This window comes from Hemitrygon akajei, chromosome 13 (genome assembly GCF_048418815.1).
Source record: "Hemitrygon akajei chromosome 13, sHemAka1.3, whole genome shotgun sequence".
Taxonomy (NCBI): Eukaryota; Metazoa; Chordata; class Chondrichthyes; order Myliobatiformes; family Dasyatidae; genus Hemitrygon; species Hemitrygon akajei.
In genome coordinates this window covers 46,529,487-46,542,324 of record NC_133136.1, presented here as the reverse complement: position 1 = coordinate 46,542,324, position 12,838 = coordinate 46,529,487, and the positions used below count along the sequence as shown (strand labels likewise).

General features: G+C 47.0%; 1 protein-coding gene across 4 annotated transcripts in view; it reads right to left on the bottom strand.

Annotated features, from left to right (window-relative positions):
• Positions 1–12,838, bottom strand: part of LOC140737843 (uncharacterized) — a 185,607-nt gene that overhangs the window by 112,048 nt on the left and 60,721 nt on the right. For all 4 annotated transcript variants that reach the window (XM_073064541.1, XM_073064544.1, XM_073064542.1 and 1 more), the window contains 2 exons: positions 3,754–3,913; positions 3,261–3,370 (listed from right to left, as the gene is read on the bottom strand). In XM_073064541.1, coding sequence (XP_072920642.1) covers positions 3,261–3,370; positions 3,754–3,913 — 270 coding nt within the window. The remainder of the gene's footprint in view (positions 1–3,260; positions 3,371–3,753; positions 3,914–12,838) is intronic.

The following is a 12,838-nucleotide window of genomic DNA, read 5'->3' as shown; positions in this document are numbered from 1 at the left end:
GCGTGGAAGGTCATGTTTGACAAATCTTATTAAATTTTTGAAGAGGTTACAAGGAAAGTTCACAAGGGTAAAGCAGTGGATGTTGTCTATATGGCCTTTGACAAGGTTCCGCATGGAAGGTTAGTTAGGAAGTTTCAATCATTAGGTATTAATATTGAAGTAGTAAAATGGATTCAACAGTGGCTGGATGGGAGATGCCAGAGAGTAGTGGTGGATAACTGTTTGTCAGGTTGGAGGCCGGTGACTAGTGGTGTGCCTCAGGGATCTGTACTAGGTCCAAAGTTGTTTGTCATATACATTAATGATCTGGATGATGGGGTGGTAAATTGGATTTGTAAGTATGTAGATGATACTAAGGTAGGTGGCATTGTGGATAATGAAGTATGTTTTCAAAGCTTGGGGAGAGATTTAGGGCAGTTAGAAGAGTGGGCTCAACGATGGCAGATGGAGTTTAATGCTGATAAGTGTGAGGTGCTATATTTTGATAGGAATAATCCAAATAGGACATACATGGTAAATGGTAGGGCATTGAAGAATGCAGTAGAACAGAGTGATCTAGGAATAATGGTGCATAGTTCCCTGAAGGTGGAATCTCATGTGGATAGGGTGGTGAAGAAAGCTTTTGGTATGTTGGCCTTTATAAATCAAAGCATTGAGTATAGGAGTTGGGATGTAATGTTAAAATTGTAAGGCCGAATTTGGAGTATTGTGTACAGTTCTGGTCACCAAATTATAGGAAAGATGTCAACAAAATAGAGAGAGTACAGAGAAGATTTACTAGAATGTTACCTGGGTTTCAGCACCTAAGTTACAGGGAAAGGTTGAACAAGTTAGGTCTTTATTCTTTGGAGCGTAGAAGGTTGAGGGGGAACTTGATAGAGGTATTTAAAATTATGAGGGCGATAGATAGAGTTGACGTGGATAGGCTTTTTCCATTGAGAGTAGGGGAGATTCAAACAAGAAGACATGAGTTGAGAGTTAGGGGGCAAAAGTTTAGGGGTAACATGAGGGGGAATTTCTTTCTCAGAGACTGGTAGCTGTGTGGAACGAGCTTCCAATAGAAGTGGTAGAGGCAGGTTCGATATTGTCATTTAAAGTAAAATTGGATAGGTATATGGACAGAAAAGGAATGGAGGGTTATGGACTGAGTGTGGGTCGGTGGGACTAGGTGAGAGAAAGGGTTCGGCATGGACTAGAAGGGCCGAGATGGCCTGTTTCTGTGCTGTAATTGTTATATGGTTATATGGTAAATGCTTCTACGTCTCTCACCTGGTCTGCAGCAACAGGCAAGCCTGAGGCTTGAGGCCTAGTACTTACTACAACCAAGGCCATGCAGCTCCCATGTCACCTGTCCACCCACCAGACAAAGGCAAATAGCCTGCAGCAACTTACATTATCACTGTCCAACAGAGACTTGTGATCACAATCTCCCACAGTTATACTCCAATGTCCTGACCGGCTCCTCCAATACACCGACCAGCCCCTTTGACACCTCAGCTGGCTCCTCAAACCTCACAGCTGGATCCCCTGATACTGACCGGCTCTCCGCCGACAACGGTCCAGCTATTCTGATCAATGAGCAGCTTTCTGATGGAGTAGCCCTGCAGTACCCAAGGTTCAAGTAGAATTGTCTTTGGATCGTAAAAAGCTAATTTTACAAAGGAAAAAGCACCTTTGGTTGTCCCCAAGAGGCTACTCAAATAATTAAAAGTAATTACTAAGCAAACTAGAGGAATAACTCCTTCTATTCTACGTGGATAGTCCACATCAGATGCCATGGACACTGAATTTTCCAATTTCAAAATTCAAAGTAAATTTACTATCGAAGTTCCTATACAATATGTCACCATATGCAACCCTGAGATTCATTTTCTTGCAGGTATTTACATATTTTTAAAAAATACAATAAATTTTACTAAACAACTACACAGAGACTATATTGATTGTATTTTGTACAATCAATGTACAAAATAAGAAAAACTGTACAAATAAAAATTAATCCCGAGAACACATGTTGTAAAGAGTCCTTTTGAAAGTGGAAGTAGAGTTCTGTAAAGTAGGTCGTAGAATCAGTTCAGAGTGGTGGTAACTGAAGGTATCCTTGCCAGTTTAGGAGGCTGATAGTTGTAGAATAACTGTTCCTCAACTTAATGGTGTGGGAACTAAGGCTTCTTTATTTCCAGCCCAAGAGGAGCAGTGAAAAGAGGGCATGGCCTGATTGGTGAGGTTATTGGATGCTGGAATAATCATCATCAAATAACACGTAATCCCTCTGTTCTGTTCTCGCTTCTTCTGGTCTACCCAGTTCTTCCTACATACATCTAAGCCCCCAGCCCCCAATAACCCATTTTCTTTCCTCTCCTCCAGGTACTCCATCTGTCCATTACCCACACTCTCCACTAACTCTTTCCACTGGCTGCCCCACCCTCCCTAATTTGGTCCCATTCCACATCTTCCCTTCACTTTAGATTCCACTATCTTCAGCATTTAACACTTCCACCTGAAACTTCCAAACCTCTGTCACTATTTCCACTCATCCCTCTTCCATCTGTGCCAAACTGGGGCCAGATTTATGAATAAATCAAATGCAACTTAAGATAGAACTAACTGGATGAAGATGATCTCTAGTCACTCATTCCTTGTACAGATAGATAAATCAATTCAATTTAACCCACTGACTTTGTCAAGAAGTTTGTTTCCAACTATAGTTAGGGATTTCCTTTATTGATCTGAAACTATAAGTACAATTAAATAATTATTTAAAGTCACCATGAAAAGAGAATTCTTGGGCCTAGTAATTTAGTAATACCTCACATATTCTGAGATGGTTCATTCGGAAAAAAAATTAAAGAGCTTGCACAATAAATTCCATAAATTCCAATTTGATCCATAACCAAATAGGGGAAACCACAGGGACATACCTTGTCCAACTAATGTTCATTGGTGGGAGTTGATAGAACTGCAGCAAATGGAAAGGGGGATTGCATAGGATTATTGCACGTACTTTCTTGATGGTCAGAAAAGCTTCAGTTCAATGAAGGGTCTGTTGTTTCTATGTCTACATTCTGTAACATTGCAATGATGGGGTTCAAAACTCATTAAGTGTTATTGATGAGAGTTATACCGCAAGAATTTATTAATCTAGCTGCTTTGTTAGACCACGTGATATGGTCCTTACCTGGATAAATTAAGCACTGTAATTTATACAGATAGCTATCTTCTATTTCACTCTTCACTGGTTAAAATCACATTGGCCATACCTGACTTATTGAACTCACATTCCCTTAAAGGAAATCCAGATGCAACGTTCTTAAGAGTTGTTATCTTTGATGGAGTTCCTTGTTTGCTCTTTTTGAGGTAACAAATGTAACTAAGAACAATCAGAGAAAAAAAATTACATAGTTTGAAGTATTTACAACACCACCAAACATATTGTCACAGTTTTTGAGGCATCAAAATTATTGCAGATATTGCAAAAATATTGACCTGCCATGACATATTTACAAAACCATCAAACATTTCAGCATATACTTTCTCTGAGGTTGCCACTAATCGGTGAACCTGGTTCCCAAAGTGGCCAGAGAAACTGCAAAGAAGTTTTAATTCTTTTCAAACGTTCCTGTAGAGTTAAAAGAAATGGGTAAAAATTGCCAGAGGAATAGGATTGATGAAGGAACCAAGTCAGCTATCCTCTACACAAAACTGAGGGTTTTTTTGCTCCTTGTTCCTGGGTTGTTTGAGAGTTTGACTCACCGCTGCCGTGCGTTGCGATATAACCCATTTACAAAGGTGAAGTACTGACAGTCAGGCTCCTCTGTACATTCTCTTTGGCAGCTGTGTTCATCTTCTACTAGAAACTGACGGAAGTCATCTCCTGGGAAATCCAGGCCAACAAACAGGTCTTTAAAACAAGCTGAAAAACATGGGAATGTGACCTGATGAATAATTGAAAAACAGTAACAAATAGAGAGCAATCAATTAAAAACCGCTAGTAGATTTAGCATATGCTTATAATAGCATTCTCCCATTTCCATTAAAAGAACTGACTCATTCAATTAATTCACATTTTTGATCTTTTACACCAAATACATTCTTCGATTTCAAATCACCAATCACCTTCTACCATCCTGTGGATTTTGCTGTTTGGCAGCAAGACAAGTGAATGATATGATTCAGCAGCAGAGGACCTGCACTGTATTCAAGTATTGGAAAATGTCAGGGCAGAGGTTCTCCGATTTCTGTCCCACCAGCCTCCAACTTTAATTAATCATTCACCATCATTTCCAGCACCTGCAAAGAGCTTCCACCACCAATCACATCTTCTACTCTCCTCACGAGCACAGTGGGTGGTGGAAATCTTGAGCAACACACACAAAATGCTGGAGGAACTCAGCAAGTCAGGCACCATCTATAGAAATGAGTAAACAGTTGATGTTTCGGGCCAAGATCTTTCATCAGCACTGGAAAAGAAGGGGGGAGAAGCCAGAATAAGGAAATGAGAGGAGGGGAAGCAGTTTTCGGGTGATAGGTGGGACCAGGTGAGGCAGAGATTATATAGTAAGAAGCTGGGAGGGAATAGGTAGAAGAAGTAGAGGACTGAAGAAGGAGGAATCCAATAGGAGAGGACTGTTGATCAACAAAGAAAGAGAGGGATGAGGGGAAACAAAGGGAAATAATGGGCTGATAAGGACAAGAGAAGGGATGAGAGGATAACAAGAATAAGGACTAGAAAAAGAGTAAAGGAGGAAAGGGTGATGAATTACTAGAAGTTATCAAAATTGATGCTCAAACCATCAGGTTAAAGGTTACCAGGGCAGAATGTGAGGTTGCTCCTCCAACCTGAGTTTGGCCTCATCATGGCAGTAGAGCAGTCCATGGACAGACAGGTCAGAATGGGAATGTGAAGTCAAATTGAAATGGGTTGCCCGCAGGAGATTCCGTGTTTTACAATGGACAGAGTAAAGGTGCTTAACAAAGTGGTCCTCAAACTCTATGTCAGGTCTCACTCAAGTAGAGGATGCTGCTCCAGGAACACCGGATACAGTAGGTGACTCCAACAGGCTCACAGTGAAGTGTCACATGACTTGGAGGGACTGTTTAGGAGGAGGTGTAGCACTTGTTCCACTTTAGGAACAAGTGCAAGGAGGGAGATCAGTGGGGAGGTACAAGTGGACAAGGGAGTCACATCTGGAGCAATCCCTACAGAAACTGGAGAGGTAGGGAGGGTTGAAAAATGCATGCTTAGTGATAATTCTGTGTTGGAGATTGCAAAGTTACGGAATCTTGTGGGACGGTAGTTAAGATCAAGGGACACCCTATCTTTTCTATGATGGCAGGGAGATGGGGTGAGATCAGATGTGCATGAAACGTAGGAAATGTGGGTAAGAGCAGCACCAATGGTAGAGGAAGGGATACGCTGTTCTTTGAAAATAAGAGGACATTACAGATGTCATAGAGTCTAGAAAAGTACAACAAAGAAACAGGCCCTTTGGCCTATCTAGTCTGTGCTGAACCTTTTAAAATGCCTACTCCCATTGACCTGCACCAGGACTATCGCCCTCCACATCCTTACTATCCAAGTACTGATCAAACTTCTCTTAAACATTGAAATCGAGCTCACATGCACCACATGCAATGGCAACTCGTTCCACACGCTCACGACCCTCTAAGTAAAGAAGTTTCCCCTCATGTTCCCCTTAAACTTTTCAATTTTCCCATGACCTCTAGTTATAGTTCCACACAACCTCAGTGGAAAAAGCCCATACCCCTAATAATCGTGAATATTTCTCAGCCTTATACGTTCCGGGGAATAAAGTCCTAACTTATTCAATCCATCGTTATAATTCAGGTCCTCCAGGCCTGGCAACATCTTTGTAAATTTTCCATTTACTCTTTCAACCTTATTTACATCTTTCCTGTATGACAGGATGCTGTTCTTTGACTATAGCTCGGCATTTAACACCATTACTCCTACAGACCCAATTGAAATGTTACAGAACCTGAGCTTCAGTACCTCCCTGGATTCTCAGCTTCCTAACTGGAAGACCACAATCTGTGTGGATTGGTAATAAAATTTCCACCTTACTGACAATCAACACTGGCACACCCCAGGGATGTGTGCTTAGCCCACTGCTCTACTCTCTCTACACGCATGACTGTGTGCTCAATGTGATTGCTCAAATGCCATCTATAAATTTGCTGATGATACAATCATTGTTGGCAGAATCTTAGATGGTGACAAGAGGGCATACAGAAGCAAGATATACCAATTAGTGGAGTGGTGTCTGTGGTGAACTACATATACCTGTCTGGACACACCCCCCCGCTGACTGCTCCTGTGGCTCCTCCCACAGGCCCCTGTATAAAGGCAATTGAGGTCTGGGCCCGGCCTCTCTGTCTCCAGGATGTAGTATGGTGGTCACTCACTGCTTGTTCATTCTTCCAGTCAATAAAAGCCGATATCTCGCTTTTACGCCTCAGAGTGAGTTATTGATGGTGCATCAATTTTATTGACTGGAAGTTTTAAAACATGGAAACCGTTTTACGTCCGGAAAGATTGGATTTGGACCCCCAAGACCCTGAAGCAGCTCTTGCCTTTGAACTCTGTGCATGATTCCAATCATACTTGGAGGAGGTTCGTGCAACTGACCCCGCTGTTATGCACAGAATTCTCCTCTCGAGAGTCACCCCAAAAGTTTATTCATTTATCAGGGACCTGTCGACCTACGAAGGGGCACTGGACGCCCTCAAAAGACAGTACCTGCAGACGGTGAACACCGTCTACGCAAGACATCGCTTAGCTACCCAACGGCAGCAGCCTGCAGAGTCGAGCGCCCAGTTTCTCCGAGCCCTACAGACACTCGTCCAAACTTGTGATTGCAAAACTCTCACGGCAGAACAGCATGCGGAACTCTTGGTACGAGACGCCTTTGTGACAGGAATGAGGTCAGTGTATGTGTGCCAGTGGCTGCTGGAAAATGCCGATCTTACCTTACGCTTGGCGATCGAGACGGCCGACACACATGCTGGAGCCTGCTCTGCACAACGCTGACGCTGTCCAGTTGCGCGATTCCCCGCCGGTTCCGTGGACGCCTCAGACCCCGTCGCCGCCGGTTCCCGCGAGCAAATTCGCCAACGCCGCTGCCAGTCGTGATTCCATGAACTCCCCAAACCCGACCACGGCGGCGGCCAGGCAAAAGCCTGAGCTGTGTTACTTCTGTGGATTCAAAATGTATCCCCGAAAACACTGCCAGGCTCGAGAAGCGACCTGCTCCAGCTGCGGGAAGACGGGCCATTTCGCCAGGGTCTGTAAGTCTAAACCACGAGTGGGGTCGAGCAGCGCGGTGTGTGAGATGTGGGGGCCGCCATCTTGCATGCTCGGATGTGGGCGGCCACCTTTGTTGGCATCGCCATGCCCCGCCCCCGACCCACCGGTGTTTACCGGGCACCAAGCCGGCTCAACTCTGGCCACCGTAACCCTCGAACAAAGCGCCCCACACCAGCTTCCAAGGTCAATGATGGACATCCTGGTGGAGAGGCACAGGACTAGCTGCCTGTTTGACATGGGCAGCACTGAGAGTTTTATTGACCCGGACATAGTGCAACGCTGTGGACTCGTGACACGGCCCATAAGCCAGAGGATCACCTTGGCTTCTGGGTCACATTCCACAGACATCCGGGTGGGTTGTGTAGCGACATTGGTGGTACAGGGCACAGAATATCGGAACTTTGCGCTACTGGTCATGCCTCGACTGTGCGCACCTGTGCTATTGGGGCTGGACTTCCAGAGCCATCTCAAAAGTGTGACTATGGCATATGACGGGCCCCTCCCACCGCTCACTGTCAGGAATCCTCAGTTTGGTGGGACTTCGCCATATACCCCGTTACTGCACACACACACACACCGACCCGCACATCCCACCCAGCACCATGCCGACAGCTGCGCTACTGACACCACTTGCAGCCTCTCCACCCTCAAGATCCCTCCCCCACCGCTGTTCACCAACCTGACCCCCGACTGTAAACCTGTGGCAACTAAAAGCAGGAGGTACAGCGCGGGGGACAGGGCCTTCATTCAGTCAGAGGTGCAGCGGCTGCTCAGGGAGGGGATCATCGAGCCAAGCACAAGCCCTTGGCGGTCCCAGGTGGCTGTTGTTCGGACTGGGCAGAAAAATAGGATGGTCGTGGACTATAGTCAAACCATCAATAGGTTCACGCAGCTTGACGCGTACCCCCTACCCCGCATCGCGGATATGGTCAACCAGATAGCTCAGTACAAGGTGTACTCGACAATAGATCTGAAATCCACTTATCACCCGCTCCCCATCCGCCCAGAGGACCGCCCCTACACCACCTTCGAGGCGGGTGGCAGGCTCTATCACTTCCTGCGCATCCCATTTGGTGTCACAAATGGTGTCTCCATCTTCCAGAGGGAAATGGACCGGATGGTGGACCAGTACCAACTGAAGGCCACATTTCCCTATCTGGATAACATCACCATCTGTGGTCGCGACTGGTCGGATCACGACGCCAACCTCCAACGATTTTTCCAAGTGGCCGAAGCTCTGAACCTTACTTATAACAGGGACAAGTGTGTGTTCGGAACCACCCTACTCGCTATCCTTGGGTATGTCATGGAAAACGGGGTCATTGGCCCTGATCCCGACTGTATGCGCCCCCTGTTAGAACTCCCTCTTCCCACCACTCTCAAAGCCCTCAGACGGTGCCTTGGTTTTTTTTCCTATTACGCCCAATGGGTCCCCTGTTACGCAGACAAGGCCCGCCTCCTGGTCAAGTCTACCACTTTTCCCCTCTCTGCTGAGGCCTGCGCGGCCTTCAGCTGCATTAAAGGGGACATTGCCAAAGCAACGATGCATGCGGTGGATGAGACCATTCCCTTCCAAGTAGAGAGTGACGCCTCCGATTTCGCGCTGACTGCTACCCTCAATCAGGCAGAAAGGCCAGTAGCATTCTTTTCTCGTACCCTTCAAGGCTCTGAAATTCAGCACTCCGCGGTGGAGAAAGAAGCCCAGGCCATAGTGGAAGCTATTAGGCACTGGAGGCACTATCTCGCCGGCAAAAGGTTCACCTTGCTGACCGACCAGCGCTCGGTTGCGTTCATGTTCAGCAACCAACAGCGGGGCAAAATCAAAAATGATAAAATTTTGCGGTAGAGAATAGAACTCTCCACCTACAACTATGATATCCTGTACCGGCCTGGCAGATTCAATGAGCCCCCTGATGCCCTATCCCGGAGAAAGTGTGCTAGTGCACAGTTCGACCAGCTATACGTCCTTCAAGCACAACTTTGTCATCCGGGGGTCACCCGATTTTACCATTTTGTGAAAGCCCGGAACCTGCCTTACTCCCTGGAGGACATCAGGACGATGACCAGGGACTGCCAAATCTGCGCTGAGTGCAAACCGCACTTCTACCGTCTTGACACGGTGCAACTTGTCAAGGCCACCCGTCCCTTTGAGCAACTGAGTGTTGACTTTAAGGGCCCCCTTCCCTCCACTGACCGCAACGTCTATTTTCTCAATATTATCGATGAGTACTCGCGGTTCCCCTTTGCCATCCCCTGCCCCGACACTACTACCACGTCCGTCATAAAAGCCCTGCGCCAGCTCTTCACTCTGTTCGGATATCCCTGCTATATCCACAGTGATAGAGGGTCCTTCTTTATGAGTGACGAGCTACGCCGGTACCTGCTAGCTAGGGGCATTGCTACTAGTAGGACCACGAGCTATAATCCCCGGGGAAATGGACAGGTGGAGAGGGAGAATGCCACAGTGTGGAAGGCCACACTTTTAGCCCTTAAGTCAAAAGGGTTGCCGGTCTCTCGATGGCAGGAGGTCCTCCCTGAGGCACTCCACTCTATCCGCTCCCTGTTATGTACGTCCACCAATGCCACCCCTCACGAATGCCTATTCTCTTTTCCCAGGAAGTCTGTCACTGGGACCACCCTACCAGTTTGGCTGACATCCCCAGGGCCAGTGCTGCTCCTGAAACATGTGAGGAGCAATAAATACTCCCCGCTGGTCGAGAGGGTTCACCTTCTACATGCGAACCCCCAGTATGCCTACATGGTCTTACCTGATGGGCGGGAGGACACAGTCTCCGTCCGCGACCTGGCACCCGCAGGAGCAGCAGACCCCTACCCCGAACACTCCACGGTAACTATGTACCCTGTACCCGAGGTGACACCGTGCACACCGAGCCCTACACAGACTCCTCACCACACTCATATACCAGGCATCTCGTACGCGTATATTCCGGGCGCCTCGCACACAAGTGAGGGATCACTGACGCCTCCAGTTAGGCCGGAACCAGCGCAACCTCCGTCTCCTGTGCAATCACCACCACCGGCACCTGTACAATCACCACCACCGACACCTGTGCAATCACCACCACCGGCACCTGTGCAATCATCACCACCGGCACCTGTGCAATCACCACCACTGGCACCTGTGCAATCACCACCACCGGCACCTGTGCAATCACCACCACCGACACCTGTGCAATCACAACCATCAGCACCTGTGCAATCACCTCCAGCACCTGTACAAACACCACCACCGGCACCTGTGCAATCACCACCACCGGCACCTGTGCAATCACCACCTCCGTCCCCTGTGCAATCACCACCACCGGCACCTGTGCAATCACCACCACCAGCACCTGTGCAATCACCACCACCGGCACCAGTGCAATCACCACCTCCAGCACCTGTGCAATCACCACCTTCGTCCCCTGTGCAATCACCACCTCCGGCACCTGTGCAATCACCACCTCCGGCACCTGTGCAATCACCACCTTCGTCCCCTGTGCAATCACCACCACCGGCATCTGTGCAATCACCACCACCGTCCCCTGTGCAATCACCACCACCGGCACCTGTGCAATCACCACCACCGGCATCTGTGCAATCACCACCACCGGCACCTGTGCAATCACCACCGACACCTGTGCAATCACCACCGGCACCTGTGCAATCACAGCCAGAACTACGTAGCTCGCAGCGACAGATTCGACCGCCTGATAGACTTAACCTGTAAATATACTTGTAAGAAACTTCGCCACCTGGGGACTCTTTTTAAAGCAAAGGGTGGGGGGGGTGAATGTGGTGAACTACGTATACCTGTCTGGACACACCCCCCCCCGATGACTGCTCCTGTGGCTCCTCCCACAGACCCCTGTATAAAGGTGATGGAGGTCTGAGCCCGGCCTCTCAGTCTCCAGGATGTAGTATGGTGGTCACTCACTGCTTGTTCCTTCTTCCAGTCAATAAAAGCCAATACCTCGCTTTTACGTCTCGGAGAGAGTTATTGATGATGCATCAGTGTCACAGCAACAACCTTGCACTCAACGTTCGTAAGAGCAAAGAGCTGATTTGGACTTCAGAATGGGCAAGATGAGGGAACACATACTAATCTGCATCGAGGGATCAGAAGTGGAGAGAGTAGGCAATTTCAAATTTCTAGGTGTCAATATCTCTGAGGACCTAACCTGGTCCCGACATATTGAAACAGCTATAAAGAAGGAAAGACAGAGGCTATATTTCATTAGAAGTTAGAGGAGATTTGGTTTGTCACCTAAGCCACTCAAAAACTTCTACAGATGTACCATGGAAAGCATTCTGACTGGCTGCATCACTGTCTGGTGTGAGGGGGCACTACTGCCAGGATTGAAAGAAGCTACAGAAAGTTGTAAAATTAGTCAGCTCCATCTTAGGTACTAGCCTTTGTAGTATTCAGGACATTTTCAAGGAGCAGTGCCTCAGAAAGTCAGCAACCATTATTAAGGACTCCCACCATCAAGGACAGGCCCTCTTCTCATTGTAATGTCAAGAAGGAGGTAGAGAAGCCTGAAGGCACACACTCAACAATTCAGGAACAGCTTCTTCCACTCTGCCACCAGATTTCTGAATGGGCATTGAACCCATGAACACTACCTCACTACTTTATTTAAATTTCTGTTTTTGCACTACTTATTTTAACTATTTATATACTTGCTGTGATTCAGTTTTTTTCTATATTTATCATTGTACCACAGCATATCCCGGTGATAGTAAATCTGATTCTGATAGGTAGGTGACCAAAGGTACACACAATGCTCTGAATTAGGCTTCACCAATCTTATACAACTTCAACATCTCCTGTACTTACCACTTTGGATTATGAAGGCCAATGTTGCAAAAGTTTTTATTACAACCCTATCTACCTGTGGTGCCACTTTCAATGAATTATAAATCTATATTCCCAGATCCCTTTGTTCTACCGTACTCCTCAATGTGTATCATTCACTGTGTAAGATCTACCCTGGTTCGTTCTACTGAAGAGCAAAACCTTACACTTGTCTGCATTAAGTTCCATCTGCCAAGGTTCAGCACATTTTTCCAGCTGGTGCAGATCCTGTTGTAAGCTTTGATCGTCTTCCTTACTGACCATTACACCCCAATCGGTGTCATTCATAAATGTGCTGATCCATTTAATCACATTATCTTTCAGATCATTGAACAACATCGATCTCTGCAGCAGTCCACTACTCCTGGGCCTCTAGTCAGAGAGGCAGCCATCTACTACCACTCTCTGGCTTCTCGCTCAAAGCCAATGCCTAATCCAAGTTACAACCTCATTTTGAATGGCAAGCGACTGAACCTTCTTGACCAACCTCCCATGCGGACCTTGTCAAAGGCCTTGCTGAAGTCCATGTTGACAACATCCGTTACCTTGACTTTATCAAATTTCCCGGTAACTTCCTCAAAAACTTCCTAAGATTGGTCAGACACAACTTACAATGCATAAAGCCATGCTGACTATCCCTAATCAGCCCATGT